At 40.1% G+C, this 27,928-nt stretch overlaps 1 protein-coding gene and 1 long non-coding RNA gene across 2 annotated transcripts; one reads left to right on the top strand and one right to left on the bottom strand.

The window, feature by feature from the left end:
- slc6a11b (solute carrier family 6 member 11b) lies at positions 1-25,493 on the bottom strand. The gene is made up of 15 exons (XM_022206999.2): positions 25,197-25,493; positions 24,407-24,634; positions 23,705-23,839; positions 23,263-23,403; positions 23,053-23,134; positions 19,473-19,605; positions 16,451-16,585; positions 8,704-8,807; positions 8,277-8,401; positions 7,407-7,519; positions 6,635-6,772; positions 4,879-4,981; positions 4,147-4,247; positions 3,529-3,699; positions 1-2,437 (listed from the first exon to the last, which is right to left on the bottom strand). Exons 2-15 carry the CDS (start codon positions 24,615-24,617, stop codon positions 2,294-2,296), a joined length of 1,836 nt encoding a protein of 611 aa, XP_022062691.1. The 5' UTR covers positions 24,618-24,634; positions 25,197-25,493; the 3' UTR covers positions 1-2,293.
- Positions 8,379-10,752, top strand: LOC110959974 (uncharacterized). Its single transcript, XR_002596267.2, has 2 exons — positions 8,379-8,501; positions 10,616-10,752. It is a non-coding gene; the product is annotated as an uncharacterized LOC110959974 (long non-coding RNA).
- Positions 25,494-27,928: the final 2,435 nt, after the last annotated feature.

Raw genomic sequence — 27,928 nt, 5'->3', positions numbered from 1 at the left:
TCCACTTTCCTTTACCATATTTATTCTTAAAAATGAGTAAGCAGACAGTTCATGTGTCCTGTGAATACCAAAATGTGTGTAGAACAGTACAGAACAGTAAAACACCTTCCATTATATTTCTATAACAGGATCTTTTGAGCATATCAAAAGCCAAAACAAAGGACGTATTCTTTTTTTTTATTACAGCAAACCTTTTTAAAACTTTTTTCATCTCAAGAAATAGACCACAGATTTTTAGAAAGAGATGTAAAAATATACATCGATATGATCAGTGTTAAACAGCAGGCTATAATTTCTGATGCACACAACTATTGACTTGCACAAACATCAGTGAGGAGGTGATAATGTCAGAATGCAACAACACCAGAGGGACCAATCACATGTTTGAGAGGACGTCACAGCTTAGACAGGAGGAGCTTCGGTCACTAAACACTTCCTCGATTTCCCTCGTTTCTTACTCGATCACACACTTCCTCAGCTCATCAGTTCCTCATTTCTTCCCTTGCTTTCTTTGCCTCCTCCTGAAAAACTGTAAGAGAATTTTTCATTCCCTCAGATGCTCTCCTCTGATTGCATTTTCATCAGGAAACAAGGACACGGGAAAGAAAAGAAGGGAAGTGGGGAGAAAAGGTTGGACAAAGCAAGGAAGGGTGGAAGGACAGCTGGGAGTCATTCGAGTGCTGATGGGATGAGGTTGTAATGGACAGAGATTGATCTTAACAATGAGACCAGCTCGTTGTCTCCTACCACAATTACATCAATGACAGGAACAGACTGCTTTCACCCCTGCAGTGGCTCAGACGGCAAAATTAAGACGTATTTTTCGTAGTGAAAGGTCGCAGAAATGCACATCAATGGCGAGACTATTACTGAGGCATGAATGTGTGATGAAATGCAGCTAATCACAGTTTCAAGCAAGACCTGAGTCATTGTTCAAGCCCCTGAAGCAGTAAAAAGAAGTGGGAAAAAAATGAGAGGCAGACAAGCAGAGGTTGAGGATGAGAAGCAAGGACATCGGGAGAAAAAGACGGAAGAGGACATGAGGAAAAAGAATTAGAAAGAAGGAGGATAAGAAGACAAGATGGGGTTTGAAATGCTCATCTGATGGGCGTCCATCTTCTCCTCTACAGGCGGAGCAGGAAATAAAAATGCAGGGTTGGAAGCACGTCTATCTGTCGCTCTGTGTTAGGCTCAGCATAATTACTGTGAAATGACAGATATCCGTGACTTATAGGAGGGCGGCTAGAGGAGAGAGAGGTGTGTTTTTAGACTCAGCCTGCGAGTCACACACAGCTATTTGTAGCCAAGTGAAGATCTGTACCTCAAACTAGAAAATTAAACATTTCCATAAAAGAATGGGGTCTGATTTAGTCTTTTAAACCCTGGACCTCTTTATATTTGCCCTTAATTTCTTTGCTCTAAACTTCCCAAGAGGAGACATTTAGGTAGAAATAACCATGCCGCGGAAATCTGCAAAACCCAGAAGGACCAAATATGTGCCAACATAATGCTCAGTGACCTTGTGATATCATTCAGTTACATCCAGTAAGGAGAGTTTTTGCTTGTATTGCTTTTTTTTTTATCAGCAACAATGAATTCAAGTAAATAATAAGTATTCAAGGCCTAAAAATGTTCCACAGTCCTCACAGTCACAGCTGGTGCAGACAGCAATTGAGATTTCAGCAGTGGCAAAACTCTTTAAACACAATGTAAAGTTTTTCTAGCAGGAGAATTCAGTGCCCTCCTATAGCCTCTGTGCTAAGACACTCTGCAGAATCCTTTCTTAACACACAAAACTATGTAGAATGGTCCCCAAGCTGCTACATCTCAGATAGTCACATTTGGGTACCTAGTACCTAATATAGAGGCACAGCACTTTGCCAATAAATGTACAGTGCAAGCCTTGTACAACACAACACACTGGTCTTGTTCTAAAGGCACAGACACTAGTGTGACCAGTACTGACAAAGTACCAGGACAGGTTTCAACCATGTAGTGAATGTCATCAAACACATTTTTAAATATTAATGGTTAGAAAAGAAAGAAATAGCTGCTTTAGTCACAATGTTAATCGAAAACAACAAAAGTGTTATTTAAAGTTTGTGCAAAAACGGAAGCAGACTACATAAACACGTGATAACTTTTCCTTTTTTTTTCCTTTTTTTTTACAAAACAAAAATAACACTCCGAGTCATTTGTTTCATTTCCTGTTTGTGTGTGGTGGCTGATAATATTGTGGTGGTTTTCATTTTGCTGGACAACAGGCAGCTTGGTTGGTCAGTCAGGCGGTCGATTAGAAATGTGTCTCCTTCTCTGAGATGGTGGATATTTTCCCATCGACCTTCAGTTTTGCGTCATTGGCAGCATAAGGACTGAGGGCAGCGAGCTTTCCTCTCATTTTCAGGTCTGGGCTGGGGGTGGTCAGCTTCTTCATTCTCTGCAGAGAGCCGGATTGAAAGAGCAGAAATAGGTTATCTCTCATTCTCCGGTAGCGCTGCTTTTCCCCGGAACATTTGGCGGGTAAAAAAGCATCAACAAAAACTGTATCCAAATGTTGCTAAATATAAAACTGAGATGTCTGTGCCAGCACATAAGTGGGCGTCATAAGATAAATCTGCTTTTCGTGCTGCAACGTCAACTAACTGTTCTCTAATTTGAATTGACATTGACAAGTTCTATGGCATTTAGTTTAGAGGTACTTTGAGGATAATGGAGGAATAGCATTGTGGTACAAGCAGGGATTTGTTTGTTCATAAGATGCTGTATAAATAGTACATATCATATCAATTAATGTATGCAATCCAAGGCACCCACTATAATATCAATATCATGCAATTGCAATTGACCGGTATAAAGATATACAGCCATTATTGTAATAGTTTGTAGTCTTTTCTCAGCTATGTAGGCATAGAAATGTATGCACTACCCAAGTCTGCAGTCTACAGCCATGATTTGCTGATGTTAATCTTCTATATTTTGTCATGCTTCAGGTCTGCCAAAGACCAGCAGCCACTAGTGATCGTCCCACATCAGAAACCTGCATTTTGTTTATTTGATCCTCCCTCGAGCAATGATGGGAGATCAGCACAACTGTGGCACGGTCCCTCTGTGAAAGTCAGATGGAAGAGATACGAACCCTGCATTCTTTAGGCTTATTCAGAGCAAGGCAGCCAAGTGATTTATTAAAATCTTTCTCAAATGCCGGAATAGGTTTCCCTTCAAGACCAGCACATTCTGCTTTTAAAGGTGAAGTGTGATTCTGTAGGAGGATTGGTGATATTTAGCTACTTAGTGCCGGATTTACCATCCCTCACTTTCCAACTTGTGATGGAAGACAAAGCAACAGTGTTGGTTGGAGGCAAGCAATCACCTGTTTAGTATAATTGTTTTTCCAAATATTACAATTAATTTCTCACAAATGTAGTACAGCTAAAATCACATATGGAAAAACTTATTGGTTAATACGTTTCTTTCTTTAGGGGATGACTGAAATTCTAATGACTGCTGTGTTCCTGTATGTGGTCTTACCTCAGTGAAGGTGCCAGGAGTCTTCCAAATCTTCCAGATAATTCCCAGAGGGATGCACACCATCGAGGACATGGCCATGAACCAGCCGATGCCATAGCCCCAGTCAGGGTAAGTGTACACATTGTTGTACTTCAGCGGTTTGTACTTAATCAAGAAGAACAAGAAAATTCCCTGCAGCAAAAAAAAAACAGAGACACATTCTGTTTGCGAACGCTGTTTTTTTAGACTGTGAGAAAGAAATGCTTCTACTTCCCTGGTGAATAAATGTTCCTTGCAGTCTTTTCAATTCCTTAAGGGGCCATGCCAGTGAGTAGCATGTAAATAATTTCTCTAAATCCAGGAAAATCCATTAAGAATGATAAAAAACTAAATCATAAACAACTACAACTACTGAACAACTACATAACACAAATTGTCTTCAAGATAAACCAAAAATACATGTTTAACTTGGGAACATTTGTTTTGTCCACTAGTTTTATTCTATAAATCAATACTGCACTCAGTTTGAAACACCAAATCCATGTAAATCAGTCTATGCAGGTAAACAAATATGAATCTTCTGCATGAGCATGATATGTTCTGCTACTCCTCTCGAGTTTGTGTCGGCATTAGACTCACAGCACAGATGCCCGGGGTCAGAATCATCCAGCACCACTTGATGAAGAAGACAGGTTTGTAGCCGATCATGTCCTCGATGTTCAGGTAGAATCTGTCACTACCTGAAATGCAAATAAGTGTCACTCAGAGAACAGTCTACATGGACCATCAAAGTAATGAAGTGACTGATGTCTTTTGACAGTTTAAGGCTGTCCGAACAAAACTGATGACTTCATGTGGACCAAACTTTCGATGAAGGGAGCCAAAATCATTCTGTATCGCTTAGTGTTGAATATACTGTGCTAATAGTTATCGTTATCTGCTGAGATGGACTAACAACAATGTAAATATACTGATATCTAAACATAGAAATGACAGAAAGCCATGTAGCGTTTCTCTTATGGCATCACATGTCCTCAGGAAAAGACAGTGAAGACACATTTATGAGAATAAAGGCACTGCTTTAGTGCCACGTTTTGGAATTCAGTATCTCAATAACATGTTTTATAATGCTTGTACAACATTTAGATAAGTCTGCATGTGATGGAGACCATTCTCCAGCAGAGGGCAGAGAAGAAATATTAATGCAGCAATGAGGGTCAAACCACAAAAAGGGCTTTGTGCAATAGCCTGTTGTTTTTGCTGAAACGTGTGACAGTTGTTCAACTGGCAAAAGACAAACTACAGTGATCTGAAGAGTGAGAAGTGATTTAAGATTCCTATATATATTTCAAGATGGCGTTCTAGTCTTACCGTACACCCAGCCGATACATATGGACTCGAAAATGGCCACAAACAGCAAACACATCCCACTGGCAGCGTACGCGTCAAACAGCTGGAAGACGTACATTCCTCCCTGATGGGACAAGACAGGTGTCAGCTTTCTGTCAGTGCTGCTAAATGTGAAGGAGACTAAGTTGGAAAACATCAGTTATGGAGTGAAATTGTAATCAGGTGTGCTTGGTTAGATTTATCTGGGATTGATGGCAAGGACTTAAACAGTAAACAAATTCTCACTGCAGCTACCCAGAACTGACATTTCTTCTACTGAAAGTTAAGGATTGTCCCAAAAATATGGGTTTATTACCACAGGAGCTTCAAGTTATCACCACTTAATGCTGGTTTAGTACAACGGCTATGCAAACTGTACTTTTTGTTGTTTTATTTTTTAACTCACCTCCTAAATTTGACTCTAAACCCCAAATGGACACTGTTCTTTAGTGCTCTAATACTCTGACACTATTTTAGAAAGCTGCACTGAATATTATGCATTTGATATTACCTGGATATTACTGAATATGAAAGATATAATTCTGCTTTTTGTCAAAAACTCTTATTCACCTTCCTTCTGAGAGAAACTGAAATCATTTTGCAAGCCTGCACTGTAAAAATGGAGCGACTGATGATAGCTTTGGGATCAGTTAAGCTCCTCACAAATTAATGTGCTACCTCTTGTTTGAATAATTTGCATTAGAACCCAAGCCGTAAAGAAGACGACTTGGATTCCAGCTTCATGGTGAATCATCGGTGTGCTTGACTCTCTTGGTCTCACACTCCACCTTCTCTGCCTCCACTCAAGACAACTCATCTGTTCTTTCCTCTAAAAGGGTCATCATAAATAAAATCTCACATGAATCTGAGAGTAGGGTTACATCACGGCTCTAAACAGCTAAGAATATCATCAAAATATATTCTGTGTCCATGTCTCACTGTAGTCCCAGAAGATCTTTTGGACTGTGTTTAATCCCACTTTAGACGTCTTGTGGAATTTTATTACGATGGCTCTTTGGCAGCTGAAAGAAGTGAAGTGTCTAGAATGGAAGTTGTGGTTGGAGATGAGTAAAAGCAGAGACAATGCATACATATAGTGGTGACAGGCAGAATAGGGGTCAAGTCACTGGACATTGCCACTCCATAACAAAGACTAGACTGAGAAAGTGAGAAAGTGCTTCACTTTCATATTGTATGAAGTTCTTGCCTACTGTTTCACGGCCATTATGGACCACTAGAGAACTGCCTTTGCAGTGGGGGTGGATGGAGTGCAGTGCATGCAGAGACATGAAAAGCTTTTAGTGGCTGAAAGTCCTTCCTGATATTGTGAGGAACCAGGTTCTCCTCCATTATTGCAACATAAAGATGGAAGGACTTAAAAGCACAGCGGGGCTGCTTGTGTTGCTGTGTGATGTTGCTCTTGACCACAAACCTGGAGGACTGGAAGCAAAGTGTCAAACACAAGAAATCCTGTGGTAATTTAAAAAATACAACCCACTACAAATGTCAGTAGATCATAAGATCAATTATCCTTCATATAATAGGATATTCTGGATAAAGTGATTCAGGCATTTTGGTCTACATTAGGGCTGAAAACAAGTTTAAATGTTTTCTATTGCAGGGAATGATGAAGAGTTTCATTGCTGTAAACTGTGTGAGCTTATGGTACAGCAAAATTCTCTGAATACAGTTAGACAAGCAAAGGCAGAGAAGACTATGTAGTAATACTGATCCTTACCTCCGTACACATGATGAGTCCTATGAAGAAAGAGACTATAGACATGCCCAGAATCAGCAGCTCTCTGCGATAGCCTCTCCTGAAGGTCTCTGGGTACATGTCCACCACAGCTGTGACTAAACTCTCCACACACACAAACTGAGAAACAAACCAAGTAAAGTCAGCATATAGGGTATTAGGAGGATAGTAAGCATGTACATTTGCACAAAAAGAAATCGTGATATGCACTTATTTCCACTAGGCACCTTTTAGCTTCCCAAAGTTGCACAAAATGTTTTACAAAATTAAAAAAATAAATACAATCAAGGTTTCATTGTTTTAAATAAGGAATGTTTGTTTTTTATGGACCAAGGACTACAGATGGAAATTAGCATGATGCTAAATCTGGTGCAGCCATCTTTTTAATGTAACTGCACGCTGTCCTTTTTCAAATAAACTTGAAAGAAAGAAAGAAAGAAAGAAAGTAGAAACAAATATAAGTCAAGATTATACTCATGATTTCTGAAAAAAAAATCCAAAGCATTAGCACAAATTACAACAGTCTTGATGACTGTTGAGTGTTCATGGACAAATCCAGCTCTCTCTGTAGGACTTAGTCAGCATAAGCTACACATTTACATTCAAGATCTCATACAAACGTTGTGCTTCTTTGTGTTTTCTTTGTCTTTTCAGCACTTAGCATATAGCATATAGCATATAGATAAGTATAAGTTGGCTGCTGTCTATGTTTGTTTTTATCTAGTAATCAACACGTTCACAGTATGGTACTCACCTGACTGTCCAATCCAAGGAAGATCAGCATCATGAAGAAGAGACACGCCCAAAGTGGAGATAAAGGCATCATAGTAACAGCTTTGGGGTATGCAATGAATGCAAGACCAGGACCTGCATGATGAAAAAGATACAGTACAAATACAGGTTTTGCCATTCCTGGACCTGTGACAGTTCTTTTGACAGAGCTCAAGACAAGATTGTAGTTACAGTACTCTTCTCGAGATTTACCCAACAACACTCGAGCTGCTAAAACTGGCTTCTATAAAGTATAGAATTAAGCAGTTTTTGAATTCACAAAAACTTTCAGAACACACGTTTTCACTTCGTCATTAGGAGTTATTAGCCTTAAATTTGTGGTGAAACACGGTGATTTTAACCACTTAAAATATAGTTAGAAGACAAAGCAAGCAAACAGTGAAGGGTCCAAGTTTTTTCTGAATTGGCCGTAAGACTGTTTGATTCAAAAGTAGAAGCGGCGTGCAAATGCCTTATTAAACACCCACACTTGGTGATAGCCTCTTAGACACACTTTACCCAAAGCATTAAACTATGTTGCTACTGTGCTCTAAGACAAACATTTCAAATCTCTCGCTCTGTCACATTCACTAAATCATTTATACTAACTTGAATAAATCATAATGCGGTGGTCTAAGAGCCTAGGTAAAGTGCGTTGAGTTATATAACTCGGCATGTTTATCCATTTTAGCACAAAATGAAGGATGAAAGCACAAAAACTGAGACGAGCTCATTCTTACTCTACAGTATCTTCTTAAGCCGTAATGCTTGGTCTCATTACATTTTTGAAACTTGGTACTAATTTGGATTCAGATTCAGAAACATGACGGTCCATTGTCTGTTATTCTCTCACCAGATTCTGCCACAGCTTCGATGGGAACATTTTGTTCGTAGGCCATAAAGCCCAGCACGGAGAAGATGGCAAAACCTGCCACGAAGCTGGTGCCGCTGTTCAAACAACACAGCATGATGCAGTCCCTGAGGATCAAGACAGAAGAGAAGAAATGACACTTACTGTAAGAGCTGGATGTGACACCAGAAGCAACACACTTTGTGCCTTGTTCTGTCAACAGACAAGGTATGGAGTGAACATATATGTATGAAGTATACATTATGTGCCAATGCATTGCTTCTTATCAATCACCTTTCACCAGTGGAGCTTCACTCGCATTTGTTTATTCTTTATTTAAACAAGTGTACAGTCTACATTGATTTCTCATCTTTCTATTTTTGGCATATATTTTGTCCAACCAATCTTCTCTTGTTATCTATATCCTTACCTGTAGCAGTTATTGTTGTAAGCATTGTAACTTCCCAGAGCAGTGAGACAGCCCAAGCAGATGGCATAGGAGAAAAAGATTTGTGTTCCTGCATCCACCCATACCTAATGTAGAAATGAATATTAAGATACAATACAGACAGGCAAGATTAAAAGATAAACCAGGCAGTGTTTCAGTGTGGTGTTGACATATGTTCTTCAAACTCTGAACTCTCATGGATTAGTTTACGCTATTGTTCCAATGCTGCTAAAATACTACTATTGGGATAAAAGCTGTTATATGTGTTTAGCTAGGGTGAGTTCCATAACACATGATTCATATAATTTTATATTCCGCTCTTCTCTGCTTAATTTTTTGGGATTATTTTATTGGCACATCTACCTTCAGTGGAGAAACTGACATTCAGGGTATATGCAAGAATTATACAGAGAAAAGAATGTTTTGATCTGTAACAGACAGTCCTGCTGAATGATGCTAGTGTAAATGGACAGTACACAAACACATGTACAATTTCAGAAACTTGTGCTCTGATCATTTGTCATGTTCTTGGTCCAATACCAACGTTTCTCAGTCTATTACTGACTAGAAAAAAAAACCTTAATGCCATTATGAATCAGTTCAACCACAGACTTAAAATTAATGCAATATGTTTTCTCATTCACAAGAGATTACCAAGGTCGCAAGAGGTGACTTCATCTTCAAATCCCGCATCTCCTTTTATACCCCTTATCTATCTTTTCATCACGCCAATGACTCAGTAATGAAATTTTTGCCCTGCTCAACTGTCTTCTTTCCCTTCTGAGAGCCACACAGTGAAGTAACATGAATCATGGATTAAAATCCTAAAAGTAGCTACAGTGTCTTACAGTGGCTTAATATTCACATTGCGCTTCACTAACTTCCTTCCCTTTATGCTGCTTGGTCAGATTATAGCTGGAGAGCAACTGTGTAACACAAGGTTTTATTTAACATTCAGTATTCTTACCAAAGAAACTGTTTCTTTTTTTTTAGAAAATTATTCTGTTGAATGGCATCCATTGTTTTGGGTTGGCAGCACAAATGCGAGAGACAAATAACTCAAAACGTGGGCAAAAAAATCCAAACTATCTGCATGGCTATGCACCAGTAGTGCGTTTATGCCACCGCTGGTGATGAGACTTTATTGATGGCAGAGCTGTCAGTTGGTCAGTCCAATGCTTTGGTCTAAAATTGAACTAATTGACTGACCAGGAAGTGACCATAAGAGCATTCATGGTTTCCAGAGGATTAATCCTACTGATTTTGGTGATCTGGTGGTTTTTATTCTAGCATGTCAGAGTTTTCAACTATCAAGTGAAATATCCCGGCAGTGAATTTATAGCTTGGTACAAATATTTTCATGGTCTTAAGAAGATACATTCAAATGACTAAGGAGCCCCTACTTTTCCACTCTGAGGTTGGCCTTTAGAGTTTTTTGTGAAATAGCTAGGCAACAATAATATAGACAGACAATCCCATCCCATGTGATGAACTGTAATACATTTCTGCTTTAACTTTTATTTAACATAGCTGCTCAATTTTAGCGTGCTAGATATTGAACATAGTAAACATTACACTTGTTTTATTGTGAACTTGTTAGCATGCTGATGTATGTTTGCATGGTTGCATAGCTTTATACTGGTAGTTGTACTGTAGTTTGGATGAACCAATTCTACACACTAGAACACAACTAGTCCTTTATGTTTACCTTCATTGGTTTTTTTTTTTCTTTTTTTGCAACAAAGCATGCAAGGGTGGACAGAGCATGATAATGTGTCTCAAAAACATTGTGAAATCAACACTGGAGAGTAGTTGATCTTACATTCTGTGTGAAAAAGGAAAAAAACTCAACAAGGTCAAAAAATGTTAATTCTAATTCTCTTTATCTTTTCAGGATCACATCTTTTCTCAATGCACACTGAGCTGAAGGGCAGCATCCTGGATATTATTTCAATGCACACTGATAAAGAACTACATTGTACATATTTGGTTTGTAATATGTGAAGACATTTAATACAAGGATTTTCTGTTTTTCTGTATCAAATGATGATTTTACACAGGGATTTGCACATGTAAGCTTCTTCACTGAGACAGCACTAAAATGTGCATTATGAAACTAGTTTGTAGTGCAACACAGGAGCCCAGAGCCCATGGGATAGCATGGGGTGCTAGCGGATTCAAACTTAATGCAGCATGGCTCTTTGAAAACTCTCTCACATCACCATTCAGCTACTAATCTCATTTCCCCACCGAAAAACAATTAACAAACGCAAGGTCTTCGCTCCCTCCTGGGAGTAACCACGGTAACTTCTGTGACCTCACAAACACAGGACTGTTCCTGTGGAAGAACAGGCCTTTCTCTCCTAATGTTCATTAATGTTCCCTTTAGTTCACCCTCGGCTGATGGCCGCACAGCGCAGAGGAACCTTAAAGGCCCAGGCTCAGAGAGAATCACTTGTTGATGTTGTGCCTAATTTGGCCGGCTTGTGTTTGGTTATGTTGAGACTGTGGAAACTTTTCTACTGTGTGAAAGCTGGATGACATTGGCTATAAGATAGTGTTCTTGTAATGTCAATGGGCCACTCTCAGTGCTTCTCACGTTCCCCTTTATTTATGAAAAAGATCAGTATGTATTGGATTTACTGTAGATATGTGAAGTGCAGCGTTAAGACATGAAGGGAATTAGATTTCACACACCATTATACCTCTGTCCCGGGGTGGCCCTGGGATCTTTCTGCATGGAGTTTACATGTTCTCCCTGTGCATGTGTGGGTTTTCTCCGGGTACTCCGGCTTCCTCCCACAGTCCAATAATATGCTGAGGTTAATTGACAACTCTAAATTGCCCATAGGTGTGAATGTGTGTGTGATTGTTTGTCTGTATATGTAGCCCTGAGACAGACTGGCGACCTGTCCAGGGTGTCCCCTGCCTTTGCCCGAGTCAGCTGGGATAGGCTCCAGCACCCCCCGCGACCCTAGTGAGGATAAAGCGGTGTATAGAGAATGGATGGATGGATTATACCTCTGAGCCACAGTGAATGTAATCATCATCGTGATGTATCAAATTAAATATACAGTGCAGGCTAATAACAGTGTCTGTGATTTCAGTCTTTCAGTTTTACAAGAATCAAGAATCTTTATCGTCATTGTGTTTCCACACAGCAAAATTGCGATTGGTGACTCCCAACGATAGATAAAAAAATAGAAAATGGCACACTATATACAATAAAATAAAACTTTTTAAAAAAATCTTCAAAAATATAAATATGTAACCACGTGCATCCTTGTCATTTCAGGTATAATTATGAATACAACTTAACCACAAAATGTCTAATGTGTTGAAGAGACACTTTCAAAAGTCCTCTGGATGTTCATAAACTTCAATGTTTCTGCAAAGCCATATAAATTTCCACCAAATACTGTCACTAAAATTAAACTCCACCTTAGGAAACTCAAATACAGTTTTGTAAAGCTGTGATGTCAGTTCAGGATTATCAGAAAGTCTCACTTTTTCTGTTTTACTGCGATCACATTTACTTAAAGTTGGAAAAAGAAAGAAGTATTTTGAGATGTGGTTGCTACGTATAGAGGGTCAGTGTGAGGAGCTCTTTAGACAAAATAGGAATTAGTGACTACAGGGGACGGCTTTAGAGGGAGCTGAAGTGAACAGAATGAAATGTAGGAAGGCTGCACATTAGAATAGTGGAGGGGTCTTGCAAAGCCTGAGAATGAAGGAGGCTCGAAATTGTAGAAGATCATGTTTTCTACAGTTCTGACAATTTTTCTTCAGGTATTTTTATTGTTTTATCAGTAGCGGGATATACATTAATGCCCAGTGCAGATATACACACAACTTATGGAAGTTCATGTATTCCGAAGTCACATTTACATTTATATTTTGTGGATTATATATAGCCTTAAATGACCTCAAAACTACCTTCTGATTCACTGTCATGCTATGCTACACATCGATATAGGTTTACTTTTTTTTTTAGCATTATTCTGTGCCAAAAACTGTGCCTTGGCCAACACAATGAGGAAACTACAGGAAAATATAGTGTGTGACAATATGTTTTTTTGTCCTATAGTACCTGCTCATGGTAAATAAAACATGCTTTTATTACCAGTTTTCATAGTTGAGCCTCAGGGAGCCAGAGATTAAGGTCTTGGTTAAATATTAAAAAGTCAACGCGAAGCATGGGATATGCTTATTTATATGTTTATTTATAATTTATTTGGTGAAACTCTTATATTTTTCTGACATTTAACAAAGTGGTTTGGTTTCCTAACGCCTAATCGCATGGGTACTACTAACCCTCTTTTCTGGTGTCAAAGTTTTGCACTTTGTAAGCATAACTTTGTTATGAAATGTGCATGGAACAAACAAGGAGAGTGTTTCTGTGGCCTTGTTTCTTCAACAAGTACAGAGTGTATTGTGAGGTTCTGCATGACAAAGAGACCTGAGGTTAAAATTTAAGTTTGACTAAGCGGGATAAGAGCTTCGGTATGGAAGAAGCTGGGGTAAATAAGCAAATGCACATTTCCAGTTGTGCTGCCTGGAAAGAAGGCGTGCGTGTGTGTGTGTGTGTGTGTGTGCGCATGCGTGTGTGTGTGTGTGTGTGTGTGTGTGTGTGTGTGTGTGTGTGTGTGTGTGTGTGTGTGTGAGTGTGAGTGTGAGAAGTGTAAAGAGGAGGGGTGATGCACAGGGCAGGCTAGAGGGTGATGAGGTGAGAGACAGCCAGACAGAGGAAGGCGTAGGAAAGAGGAGAAGGGGAAAGGCATGATAAAGTTCAGGGGTGTAAAAAGGAAGGACAGCACCCAGCCACACACAGTCCACACAGCCTGGTGAAGAGAACAGAGCTGTGATTGTCCTGGAGGAAGCTAATTTAACATCAATGTCAGGAGTAATGTCCTCTGCCAAGCAGCGGCGCTTCTTTATCGCTCTCCTTCACTCTCCCTGTGCTGCTGTTTGTGCCTTTGTCAATTTCTTTCACTGTCACCATTTATCTGTATCACTGTTTCCTTTCCTCCTCCTTTGCTAAGATCACTTTGCACGACTGTCACTTTATTGTGCAACAGCTGGACAGCCTGCTGAGTTAAAATAAAGTTTCTCGCCACATTATCAAACCAGATTAAAATACTTGTTTTAGACTGTGCAAAGTCTTTCTTTGCTTTAGTATTTCATCCATCCAATCTATGATGGTATGATCCTGTATGTTCTTAACGCCTTTTCTCTCTGACAAATTGTGAGGAAACAGACCGGCTCATTTGTCTGTACAGTTACAGATGGACTGAATTTCTCGTTAAATATGTAGTTTTCTTGTTATCACATTTATAACATCTCACCCCATGGACCAGCTGCTGCCATGAGAAGAGTGAGGCAGGTGTTTAGACAGGATAGAAGTCTGAAAAGGAGGAAACTATCAAATTGGAGCTTATAGTTTGTTGAAATATTGTGTTATGTTGTCAGAAATGGAAACAAATTTTGCAAGCCTGAAAAGATTACACAAAAGGAGACACATGCGTATTACACTGAATTAATGTGCTGTAAGTGGACCTAATCTTCACCTCTGATGACCTGTCTGCATTTGATTTAAGCCCTGCTACTCTGCCAAGGAACAAAGTGGAGTTATGTGATGATCTGCATTGGTTTGTCTATGTGTTAATCTGTTTTTGAGTAATATCACAAACAGACAGACTAACAGATTTGAATGACATTTTCAGATATGGTCAGAAATGACACAAGGGGCAAGTGATTAGATTTTGCAGTGTTACGGCTTATAGTCCAGATCCACGGATTTGTTAAAGATTTACGTATCATTACAAGATAGCAGCACAGCGTCACTGTAACTTTGACAACAAGTGAACACTACACCAGCTGCCTGCTGACAATCACATGATTGCGATCCTACTACAAATCGACTTCTATGGAGCACAAATTCTTTAAAGATTTCATCCATAGGAAATCATACAACTAAGCAGCCTTGGCGGAGTCCTGTGCTCTCTGAGTGCTTTTCTTGGTTATATATACTATGTCTGCCAAGCTTCCCACTCTCAAACAGCATATGCAGTTTACAAAAACTGTGGCAGATACACTACAAATATTTATTTTTTGGATACAATTGATTCTTGATTAAAGACAAAAAGGTATTCCCAGTCCCAGTTAGCAACCACTGATTTTGCAGACCGAACTGCCGACCTGCTGCAGCCACATGTGCACGACACAAGAGAATTCAGATTCTTCAAATGAGTAATAGCGCAGTCAATACTTCATTACAAGTTAAAGTGTGTTTGTACGTATTTCTCTATCTGTACCGATCTGTTCTCTGTTTCTCACTCAAACTCTACATCCATCTCAATTCACGTTGTCATGACACCCCATCCACTGACATTTTCTGGCACTCTGTTGCCTAGCGACCCGAGCTGTCTGCCTTTTCCAGACAAGGTCAAGAGTCTCAGTTTGTGTGTCTGCCTGTGTGTGTATCTGTCTGTATGAATTATATGTTAATGTACCACCCCTATTAGCCTCAAATCTTGATCTGTGAACCCTGCAGCTTCACAGATCAGCTCACAGCTCACTGTTTATCTGACCCCTGATCATCACACCGCTAGCATGAAGTGTCGGCCCATATTAAGCCACAATAGTATCAGGGATGTACGAATCAGGCCAAATGTTTCTAACTATAAGAGCAAGTTTCGCATGTTGCGGACAAAAGAGAGGTAGCATTTTTTTTGCTCCATAAATGCTCAAGCTGTTGCTTTGTGCATGTAGAGTTTTTACTACACTACAGTGCATAAATAACGATAGGTGATATGAAGGACCTGATCCTGTTCAAGGACCTGATCCTCATCATATTTACTGTATCAACACCACCTGTCCGTCTGGCAGCAACTCGGTTCCAAACAGGTGGGCGTAAGGTGGGGTATGAATTCATTCCCAAGAGTCTAGTCTCTCCAGCGCTTCCTGCTTTACTTTATTACCTTCTGCCTGTCATAGAGAATCTGACTAAACAGCCACAGTTTTCACAGTGTGACTGAACTTGTACAGCTGATCAAATAAGCATTATACTGACTTAAGCTGCCATTTGGACATAAGGCAATAATAAACTGAGGACACAATAGTAATATAAATGCAAAAATAGATTCAATTTTATGTTGTCAAGTTAGGGTTTTAAAGAAATATTTATTATACACAGTAATTACCAAGTGTTCTATAATGTTAAATAGTACAGTGTCTGTAAAGTAATTTGAAAGGCATTTGAAAAAAGCCCTATCAGGATTATCGTACGTGGTTTCTGGACCTGCATTTCCAGTTCAACTTGTGCCCTCACTAGCAAAAAGTAACAGACATGGTGCACACCATCTACAGGTAATGACAGAAATGTTTTTTCTTCACACCTGCAGTGGTTGTGGATGCTTCACCTTAAAATTTCTTTGACAGGAGTTTATTTAGTGCTCAGTTCTATTTACACAGCTTGAGATGACATTGTGCATGTCCTCTGTACTCCCTGCATGGTATTCTGATCACTTTCATGACATTGGATCCAAACCGACAAGAAAAAACAGCAGCAGCATGGCAATAAAACTGAAATAGAAACGCTTCTAAGTGCTATCACGCTCCTTTCCTGTCAGTGGCATGTTCTACATGCTGACACATTTGCTATTCACTAAATTTTAAAGGATTTTTCCTGAGTTACAAGCAAAAGACAGTCCAGGAGGTCTAAGCCTACCTGAGGGTCAGAGAGACGTGAAATGTCTGGGTAGAGGTAGAACTTGATGCCGTCGAACGCTCCAGGCAGCGTTACTCCTCTGATCAGCAGGACCAACAGCATGACATAAGGAAAGGTAGCTGTCACATACACAACCTGCGGGTAGAAACATGCACATATGTCAGTATGTAGCAACTACAGAAAAAACATGATTTCCACTGAGTCACTGTCAGAACTAGCAGAGTAGTTTCTTAACAAGAAACTGACATGATGAGTAGAAAATAACGCCAAATTGAAGCTGTGCAAAACAAAAAGCATGCCAGCAACAGTCACTGCTGAATAATGTTGGCGTCTAACCAACACAGCCTCCTCATACGCCTGTTTTATCAAAACTGCTTCACAGTATCAGACATCAGACTGACTAAATCTTCAGGTTGGTAGTTTTGTGCCATGTTTACAACAATAAGAGATCACTCCTGAGGCCCAAAGGTGAGAAAACATATGTATATTTTTTTTTCTTTGCTTTTCATCTTTGGATGAAAAAGTTTTCTAGTTAAAACAATTATTAAAAAAACAAAACACTACTACTCATAAGTAAAAATCAAACTTTTACTACTTCTTGTACTGGATGTATCAAACAATGTCAAGAGTGTCTTTACATTTAGCTCAGCAGAAGCCATATTTTTCAGGAAATTTTTACCTTTTTGCTCTATAACCCTGCATTTTTGTCTAATATGGAGAGCCAGTGGTGGACTAAAATATGATGATATCAAGATCCACTGGTCATCAGAAGCACTGATCTTATGATGCATTCCTCAAAGTATTTTTAAAAATACTTCAGTCAGTCAGGCTGGCATATCAGTCTATAACAGTTCATGACATCTGTTGCACGGTCTATATCACATAACATCACTCCCTGGGGTAACAACATTTAATGCCTTTGGCAATCATATAAATTACAAACACATATAACTAGTAACACCTCCTATACAGTAGCATGCACTTGCTAACCATCAAACCAACACTCTCTTGTTATTGAACTATTCAGGTTTTGCAGAATTGTGCTCGACATCTCAAGACTCTTAGAAACCCATTGAACAAAGGCTCTGGCCTCTTGGAAGGCAGAGGCGGGCAACATACATCCCCTGGCTTTCTGGCACTCAGTCAAAGTCCAATTGAGGACAGAACAGGACAGAACAGAGCCAGGCCAGGAGACTGAAAAGAAAAGAAGGCTCCTCTGGCCCCGTCTCTTAAACTGGAGAAGCCCAGAGGAGTGATGCTGGCAGTGTGGGAAAATGTGCTTCTCTTTGAAGCACGCACAAGTGCATGAGTACACACACAAATGGACAACCACACACACAGAACTTCATTCACAACATAGAAATGGGTGTGCACATACTACAGACACAGATAAAATGGATCATTCACACAGACTGGCCTTAAAACACACTAATACGTGCATGCACACATCCATTACCACACACCTTAGTTACACTACAACATGACTGCAAGCAGCATTTTCATGAATGGATGCTCCTGTTGTGTGCGTGTGTGTGTGTGTGTGTGCATTTGTGCACTTCTGGGAGGAGGAAGTAAAGTGTATTTGATGCAGTGAACTTCTTAATCAAACCTGACTCAATGTCAGTTCACTGTTACAGCATGAGGCTGTGATTTAAATGCTCTTCAGCCACTCAGAAATTCTAAACGTTCCGCTTGACTGAAAATCCTGAACATCCTTAACCTTCAAAACCTGAATCAAAAGTATGGGGGTAAGTGAAATCCTAACTAAGGTGTTATTTGAGCATCTGTGATGTTTAACGAGGCCGTCCATTTTAAGCTCCATTAATCCTAGCATGGCCTACAAGGAAAGCTGTGGGAAAACTTGTCTCCTGCCCAGCAGATCCCTCCTTTAATTTGTCAAATAAAACGATTACACATCCTAAACCTTCTTCTCTTCTTCCTCGCCATCTCTCTGGAGATGAAAAGGACAATATTCAATCTCTCCATGAACTTTTGATGCTCCACATGCTCCTTCCCGCTCACCACGGGTAAACATTTAAGCCACCGCAAATTTACTGGTCAAACTTGCCCCTGCCTCGCCGTAAATCTAACAGGAGGGCTTAAATGTGAGACAAACACAGCCAACAAAAGAAAAACAGCTTAGCAGAGTCGGAACTGAATGGGCTGTAGGGTCTGTGGAAAAGAAAGCACCTCTCTCTTGCAACGAGCGAGCTGTGGTTAATTTCTCATAGCAGCAGAGAGGGAGAGAGAGAGGGAGGCAGCAGAGGCGGAGGCTGAGGATATACTCTGCATGCTCCTCATGAACGCTCTCCTTTCCCCCAGTGAATACAGGAATCAATCTTGGACCGGCTGCTAAAGCTGAGCCATGAAGAAGCATTCTCCCCTCTTACTTCACAGCCAAACAAAAGACACTTCATGGAGATATAGGCATTGCTGCCGAGTTGTTTTTTTCCCCGTCATGTAGAATGTGAGCCCATTAATTTTTCCTCACACACCTCTCCTCTTTTCTTTTTACACTCCTTTTCCCTCTACTTTTCTCACTCTGTCTCTATCGTTCTCCTCGTTCTGGCTCATTGAATCTGTGAGGAGGTTTTAAAATGCTGCTGAGCACTCAGAGCAAGGTGCAGAGTCCTTACTGTGCTCCTCAAGGCTGCTAGAGGAGACTCAAAGACATAATTAAAATGGAAAATGTGATTTGAGGAATAGGTGGTGCAGATGCTTTTGTCCTTTGCTTGCAGGACACAAATTCATGTGGCTTCTTTCATTGGGAAAGAGTTGTTCTGAGGACAAGAAGGCAAAGTACTTTACCTTGTGGCTCTAAGACGGAAACTAAAACTTCTCCCATGAGCGAACACAGCAAAGCAGCATGCACACACACTCCTGCACACATACATTCATACACACATTCCTTCAACACTACAACTTTCATTTGAAATGAAGTAATTCTTGCACATTTCGCCCTTTCTACTGCAAAAGCCATGCGCACACAAGAGGAAACAGTAAACACGCATTACTTTCTCACCTTGCCAGTTGACTTGGGTCCTTTCCAGATGCAGAAGTAGCAGATGAACCAGGCCAGGGCCAGACACATGGCCAGCTCCCAGCGCACCCCCCCCATGTGCTCAATACCATCTGATATCTTCAGCACTCTGCGTCTGATTTGACCCAGACAGCACAGATCATTACTGATTTACAATTTGATTTCGTTCATATTCTTGTGTGATGTGAAAAAGAAGCATTGGCAAACACAAATATGAAGCAGTCATGAACATGTAAAACACAACCTGTGCAGACTGAGATCTGTCTGCAGGCATTTAGCTGCTGCTCGTACTTCAGAGCGATGAAGGACAGTGTGTGTTAGATAAGTTACAATGCAGAAGGAGGATGATAAAAAATATATATATTTTCCTAGGCTTGCTCAATATAAATAGTAAAATCCTTTCTGACACTGGGTAGCCATATTTCCTAGGAATATTAGCAAATGCATCCACAACCTTGCATACTGTACATGCAGCTACTCTTCAGCTTCAGTCATGCTCAGTTTCAAGTGTACTACACCAATGGTTCCTTCTGACAACTTACAAATAAAATGTGCCATGAAAGGGTTTTTTCTTTAGCCTCATTCACATTTCTCTTCAAACATTTCCTATAATAGAATAGGAAAACAAGGCATTTGATATTTTTTTCAGACTGTTTTTCATTACTAAGGGCCTTTATTGCATTTAACTGTTTTTTTCATTGCAGAACAACACTTTGAAATTCACATACTTATTTACTCTGTCATTCTGAACCGTGTGTTCTATCACATTTCACCAGTCATAAATATGCCTCTTCTGAACAAAACATTCAACCACTTTATGTCAGTAATTCAACTACGCATATATAATACAGCAGGTGGCTTACTTCAGTGTAGAACAATGCATTCTTGACAACACTGAAACCACTTCCTACATTCTACTGCCCCTTTTCATCCAAGTAACACAGTAAAGGCCTCAGGCAGTGGAGTGAAGTACCCTTCAAACAACAAGACCTGAATCCTTCTGCTGTGTTTCCTCTGCTTGCTGCGCTTGAAGACTTTACATAACGTTAGTTAAAATCCGGAGAGGATCACATTGACCTAGTCTTCCTTGGAAAAGATCCTGGATCAACATGGCCACCATGCTGCTGAGTCATGTAACTGGAGGCGGAGGAGGAGGAGGAGGAGGACACCCTGTTAAATGTAAAACCACCTTGACAGATGCCTCCCTAGTGGAATCAACCTGCATGACAAAGGCGGTAGGCAGGCTATGGGCTCTGGAGGAGGGAAATCGTATCAATACGCTGGAGATGATGTGGTACTTCACATCCTCCACACCGTAAGCTGAGCATCAGGGACATGTTGGTGGGAGAACAACTCTGTGGCACATGAACAAGGAGGGAGAGACTCAGTCCACTCCACTGGCCATGAGGAATCACTTAAACTGTCATGGAGAATCTTAAAAATCATGAAAGCTCCCTGTGCTGGCACTGCTTTAATGTCAAGGAGTGGACCACCGTAAGACTTGTCAACCATGACTCTGTGAGCAAAATCCAGGCTTGGTAATACCACCACCTCGACCAACGAGATACCAATACTGCCGATCTTACCAAGTTGCCAACATTCTCTACACTTATTAGTCTTATTTATATCACTGGTTACCACAGGTCAAGCAGACTTGTCCTAATTCTAGAGATGAGGCAACTTGTTCTCATGGAATGATGGTTACAGTGACAAAACCTTCAATCCAGATGGCTCTCAGGGTCAATATTGTGGCAGGTTATAGTGTCTAGACTTACTAATTCACAGTCCCTGTAGAAGCTGCACAGTGTGACATGGATAAAGGTGGAGGTGCAAGACACAGGGCAGGTTATCAGCAATAATGACATCATAGCTTGTCGGCGGTGGTGAATCAACAGTGTGCTTCCTGTTTGTTAAAGAATAGCTAGGCAACAGCATTGATGGAGGATGAGAAGCGAGAGTCCGAGCCACAGAGCCACATGGTGCTGCCAAATCTTTGCCACCGAGTTCACCCCCGGGGCTCCTGACCAGCCATTGATCATCGTGACATGTTCTTGGTGGCCCGCCACAGACCAAGGCCAACACGGCCCCCCTGTCCCTTCCTGGTCAGCCGAGAGGGCAAGATGTGAACACTAATGTGTGTAAATACACTTGTGTGGGTTCTGAGATGTATGTAAATTGGTTTTATATGGGTGAAAAGTGCAGTGCAGTGTGACTTGTGTGCATACTGCTTCTGTGAGTATGACAAGGTGTGCGAGGTTTTTAAGTTCAGTGATATCTAGCAGTTTTTAAAGGTTCAGTATTGTTCAAACAAAAATAAGCAAGGTGTCATTTCTTCTAGTCACACAACTACCATGTAAATAAAGGCATGTGTGTTCATTTTGCCAAATATGTCGACTAATTTAGAAAAAAAAAATCTTCCTAAAATTCTTCCATTCAGCTTTATATCAGCATTAATATTTTGTCTTCAGTCTTTTTTCAAAAAAAGGTTAGTTAAAAAAGACTTTTGTCCTGCAGTCCTCTGACACACTGGTTATTTCAATCTATTTATGTATATTTATATCAACTTATTTCCAAATGCACAAAATATTTTTTTGTTTAGGAGCATTTTCATCAAATTGTTTTACATTTTGTCAGCATCATTTAGAGCAATACTAAATGATGGCAAACAACATTATTTTTTCCCCATACCACTATAACAAATGTAAATGAACACAGAACTTCTCCTTGGGGATCAATAAAGTATTTCTATTCTATTCTAATATAAAGTTCCATACTGATGGCAAAATACAGCTTGCTGCAGCTCTCATGTTTGTTTATGCTGTATTTACAGTACGGTTCAGTCTGTCTTGGCATACGCTGAACCAAGCTTGGTCGCTCCACTATTTTTGCCAACAACATGGTGGTTGGCTCTTTGGCCATGTCTTTCTCCAGGGTTAGGTTTATGTCGCTGGCTCAAATCTGAATTATTTCTCACCGTTACACGCGTCATCTCATTTAATTTTATTTTGTATACAAAAAGACAGACAACAATCCAATGTTACAGTTTTAAAAGGGTCAGACGTAGGTTGCAAATTAGATTTGACCCAGCAGTGTAAACACAGCTCCTGGCAGTGAGACAGGAAGTGTGGTCAGCATTACACACTGACAAGCCTGATCCGCTGCCACACACATGGCTCTAGCTGGGAGACAGCTGGCCTACTAGGGCCTGCTGACACACAAATATGAAAAGGGCTGACTAATTATTGGGGGGTAAGGTTAGGGGGGTCAGAGAAACAGTCTGGAGCTGTCAGTAGCTCAGCTTTTCAACAACATGGCAGATAAAAAAATATTATGTAAGGAGGTGATGTGTTGAAGACTGCCTGAGCAGATAAAGCATGGTGTTAGCAGACAAATGGTGACACCATGAATGTTTTGAACCCACTGAGATGGAATGCTACTATCATACTGCAGTGCATTCAGTAATTTCACTTTGCAAACAGAGCATGAAGTTTTATATAAAGAACAATGAACATGACAGAACATGAGGAAGCTGTGACGAAAATAGAAATAAAAGCGTACTCACTCCCAGAACTCAATAACTGGAGAAGTTGCGTTGGGATTTGTAATGTTGGTGGCATTTTCTCCGTAATAGTCGACACAGTTTTCTGCAAAAACACATGTTATCTTGTTGGACGCATCCTGCAGGTATAGATGTGGATCTTTTCTGTTTTCTTTTCTCTAGAAAGATACTTATTTGTTATTCTAAGAGGAATGCAGCATTCCTTCCTCCTACCTGTATTCCAGTAGTGCCCACAGCCAGCCCACGGTAGCTCAGTGGTGAAGCAGTTGAAGAGGTAGAAAATGGCCCAGGCTAGAATCACTATGTAGTACACGTTTAGATGAGCTTCAATCACCTGTGTTGCATAGCCGATGCCTGAAAAGCAGAAGAGTTATACATGGAAGAAGGAAAATGGCAGAATGGCAAGACAATAGCAAGCTGTTCAAATTGCAACAGTCTTTACGGTTACTGTGTGTAGTTGTAAGACACCTATGGCTATAAGTGTGCTGTGTAGAGGATGGAAACTTTCAAAAATGAATTCATGAGTTGAGGTCATCACAGTATTTCAAGCCCAAATTCAAAAAGTAAGTTTTGCCAATCCAGCTACTTCATAAAGTTTTCTTCTTTCTCTTTAAGCATTAAAATTCCACGCCCAACCTAAAATACATTTTCTCACCCTCAAATAGCGGGCAGACTTTCCTCCAGCAGGTGATGCCTCCCTCGCTAGTGAACTGACCCAGGGCAGTCTCCAGGAAAAACACAGGGATACCGCAGCACACGAAGAAGATGACATATGGAACAAAGAACGCACCTTTACGCACACAAAAGAAAAACACATAAAGTAGATTAGTATACACGGTCAGCACGTGAACATGTTGGACAAGCACAGCGGCTCTAAACTTAATTCTTAATTCCTACTTTATTGCCTTCATATAAATGGGGAAAAAAAGCTTTTCACAAAACTGATGAAATGACTTGTTATGATGCCACACTGTAGGATGACCTTTTCAGATTATGGGGTGGATCCATACTGTGCTGCCTAATGAGGTAACCTGCCTCTTTAATTGACTTCACTGTGCATTATGGATGAAGTAGAATATTGAAATTTCTCTTGCTTGTTGTTTATTTTTCATTAAGTGAAGGTTTTGTCTCCTGGTTTCGTGCATTAAAAAAATGTAATTTTTTAATGTGTTTTGTATCTTTTAAAAACTATATGTTGTTTTCATCCTTTCCTCCTAGTATTTGCCTAACTTCATCCTTCCTGCAATTAAAGGGGTTTTTATTAAATTTTCCAAAAAGAAAACCTCTCGTTCTCTTCATTTTGTTGGTAAACAGTTCATATCCATCCTACTAACACAGATACAGAAAACTTCCTTGCCTCCTCCATTCTTGTAGCAAAGGTAAGGGAACCTCCAGACGTTGCCCAGACCAATGATCTCTCCGGCCACAGACAGGACGAACTCAATCTTGTTGTTCCATTGACCTCTTTCATTGTAGCCCCCGTTGTCTAGGCTGGAGCTGGACCCTTCCGGGTCTCTGCCATCCTCTGGTTTACCGTTTATAACGGGCCCGCTCTTCTCAGCTGTCATGACGCTCCAGCAGCCCGCTGAGAGTGAAAAAAAAAACCGCACAAGAACAGCGGATTTTTTTTTTTTTTAAAGTGACTTCATAATCAGTTCACTTTTTCGGTTTCTGTCCTTCTTGGGATGTCTGAATCTGAATGCCAGTCCAATTAATGCAAAACCACGCCCATCTATTAGCCCAGACTTATGCATGTGAAAGTTCAAATCAATCAAATAGTCTAATTAATTGTCACTGATCGTGCAGGTGGGTGGCCCTGTGAACTTCAACAAGAAGGACCACTGTAGAATCAAGCATAATAGTTGATTAACTTTTCATTTAATTGATAGAAAAATACAGATAATTTATTGTTTGGTAACTTTAATGCCTTTTTTTCATCTTTTAAACTTCACGTCAAAGTAATATCGACAGCAGACTGAAAAACTGAATAACCAAAGTCAAAGCGTGCGTAAAAGCTTTACCACTTGCTGAATATGCTAGGCTGCAAACCTCATAACAAGTTATTACCACAAGTCATGCAAAATGGAGAACGGATATTAAGAAACATACAGGATCATGCAAACGGGAATGAAAGTCTGTCTACTCACCAGTCTCCTATGGAACAGTGGCGAACCTCCTTTTGGCTCCCGCGATGATGCGCACCAACAATTGCCTTTACAAAAACGCAGGACGGTTAAGCCTGATCAGGGGGGTGAGAAGAGGAGAGAGGGGGAAAAAGAGGAAAAAGAAAACAATCTGGATCCGTGTTGAGTGAAGTGGTTTTGTTTGAGTCTCTCGTCTATATAAAGGAAGATCCCAGACGTGGCAGAGTGACGGTAGATCTTGCACCAGTCGGTGGATAACCTGCGACTGCGCTCCCACTCTCCAAGCGGTCTACTCTCAAGCGCCTCTACTTGGATAAAAGCCATGTGGTAACCAATCTAGCTCTCCCATCAGCGTTACCACGGCGCACAGAGAGCAGGGTGGCGTGGGGAGACGGGCAAAACACGAGCAAAAAGTTGGGAAGATGTAAGTTTGGGCTTCAGGTTTCGCCTAGAGTTGTTCTAAAAGACATATAAAACTGATTTTTGTTACTTTAAAACCAGCATTACATACATTTAACCCACGAATGGGTTGTGGCTGAATCTGCAGGGTTAGTCTGTTATAATCTTAGTATTTAAGTTAGTAGTCAAGTTATTTTGATAGCTGAAAATTTAGGTCATTTTAAGCAAAAAAAAAAAAAGTAAAACATATTTGCTGTGTTTATGTTGATGGTACAGTAAACTCATTATTTTTGGATATGGGATGCATTTACCACGTGTTTCTCAGTAGACACTATTAACAGAAACTTTCGAAACACTCATTTTTTTAACCTGCAAGCACCATACCTACTTTTTGAAATCAATAATGAAACCAGTGGTGAAGTTCTTAATATCATTATAATGTCATTTACAATTGAAATGTGACAGAAAACCAACATCAAGTCTGCATTAGATCTCAACTAACTAATCAGAATGGTTAAAATTATTAGTTGATATTAATTTATCCAATATATACCTAATAAATAAAATACAGTGCATTCAGTATTAGATTGGCCACAAGAGAGCTCTGACAAATCTTACTCTAAATTAATGTTTCACTTTGTAGATATTTGTGTTTTTTTAAGAAAACCAAATTTTAATTATCTTGCTTTAAAAAAAATCTGCCATTTTTGTTAAATAAAGTAATATTTTAATCACATTTTTCAATTCCAGATAATGCTGTGCTCCACTCAGTATGAGCATGTGTATAATAACAGGTTTTGTACATTGTTATGTACATAGCAAAAGGTTAAAGACTTTTTTCTACCTGACGTGTTTGTTGGTTCAAGACATGTGGGAAGTCAAGTCCTAATCGTCTAAGAAGCACTGACCCCATTTGATTTATGAATTGATGTCAACAGTCTGGTTCTCATTGTCAGTGTGGTTGCTCCTGGGTCTCTGCTCTCAGCATACCAACTCACATGTCTTTGTCCCCTCCAGAAGTCACTCTGCACCCGATCGTACAAAACGAATGGACTTCCTCATTTCAAAACATTGGATTGTTGTTGTCAGCAGCTAATGATGAATGATCCGTCTGTCATAAAGCCTTAATAACCCATGCTGCTTGAAAAACAATTGTTTCCTTATGGGCTTAAAAAGGGAGTTTGTAGAGTTTGTTCATACACAAGCTGATTGCCTGGTTTCCAGGCGTGATAGACTCGGTGTACTAGGAACTCCCCTGACTCTAAAAGCCTGACCTAGTCTCTAAGAATCTCTTCATGCAAGGGTCACTCGTCATTATAAGCTTAAAGGAAGTGCCCTGCATAAAAAGTATGGCCACCCAAAGCGGCTGGCAAACACTCACTGTGCTTTTCAAGCAGAGTCAAGTCCTTTATTTATGTTGCCCTGCACAACATTATCAGAAAGTGAATTCTTAAGAATGAAACTAAGAAAATGTTTGCAGGTATAAGGCTGCCTCAGAGGGTAGTTTTTCTCTTTACATGTTTGAAGTATCAAATTAAGCACTAAATGTAGTTGCAGTGCATTGGCCGAGGTGATAGTAAAGTCCACGAAATAACTTTTGACTCTTTCTTGTACAACGCCAGACGTGTTAGAAATAGAAAACCTTTCATTTGAGGACTGTTGACAAGATGGCTACAGGTCATTCTGTTCAACCATTATCCTTCTGGCCTACTGACTCCAAAACAAGCAAGATGTTACAAAGTGATTGGCTGCCTCACTCCTGAGGGGCCACAAAGTTGGTGTTCATTGGTAATTGGGAGCCGGGAGGGACGAAGTCACTTTGTTGTCCAGTTGGGACAGTATATAAAAAAATACTTGTTGCTGGGATACCTATCATCAGTCTTTTACAAGGTGCTGCAAGTGAAAAGTAAAGAAAATAGACAAGTGGACTAAAAGAGCTGTAGTATGTTAGAGGAACAGATGGAAGAAATAAAAAGGCTAAGTGGTAGGAAAAGAAAAGGACAAGATAGAAAAGAAGGAAGCAGAATGAAAAATGAAGGACAGTGAGAGGAGGAGAGTGGATAAAGCTGTTGGTCTGCGTCTCTCATCCTCCTCTCACATGATGTTATGTAACTGGCTTCTTTTTTCTCCTTTAGTGAATGGTCCTCCATTTGCTGCTGAATCTCTCTCGAGCAAATATCTTTTCAAAGACAAGCCTGGTCTTTCATTCATTTTACACCAACCTTTAACAACAGCCTTAGCAGCTCTATGTATTGTTTTTAATTGTAAACTTCTAAGCAGCTGGTCAGGGATTCTCAAACACAGAAAACACTCATTTTGTCCCACATAACTTTTGC

The sequence above is a fragment of the Acanthochromis polyacanthus genome, chromosome 5 (genome assembly GCF_021347895.1).
Source record: "Acanthochromis polyacanthus isolate Apoly-LR-REF ecotype Palm Island chromosome 5, KAUST_Apoly_ChrSc, whole genome shotgun sequence".
Classification (NCBI taxonomy): Eukaryota; Metazoa; Chordata; class Actinopteri; family Pomacentridae; genus Acanthochromis; species Acanthochromis polyacanthus.
Note: the sequence above shows the minus strand (reverse complement) of the source record. Positions and strands in the feature narration are given on the sequence as shown.

Bases quoted from the DNA above. Each gene is read 5' to 3' on its own strand.
- slc6a11b (XM_022206999.2), bottom strand. From the start codon at position 24,617: ATGACAGCTGAGAAGAGCGGGCCCGTTATAAACGGTAAACCAGAGGAT. The intron at 8,808-16,450 runs GTAGGCTTAGAC...TTTCTACATTAG, and splicing joins CACGTCTCTCTGACCCTCAG to GTATGGGTGGATGCAGGAAC. The intron at 2,438-3,528 runs GTAAGACCACAT...GGCTCTCTGCAG, and splicing joins CTCCTGGCACCTTCACTGAG to AGAATGAAGAAGCTGACCAC.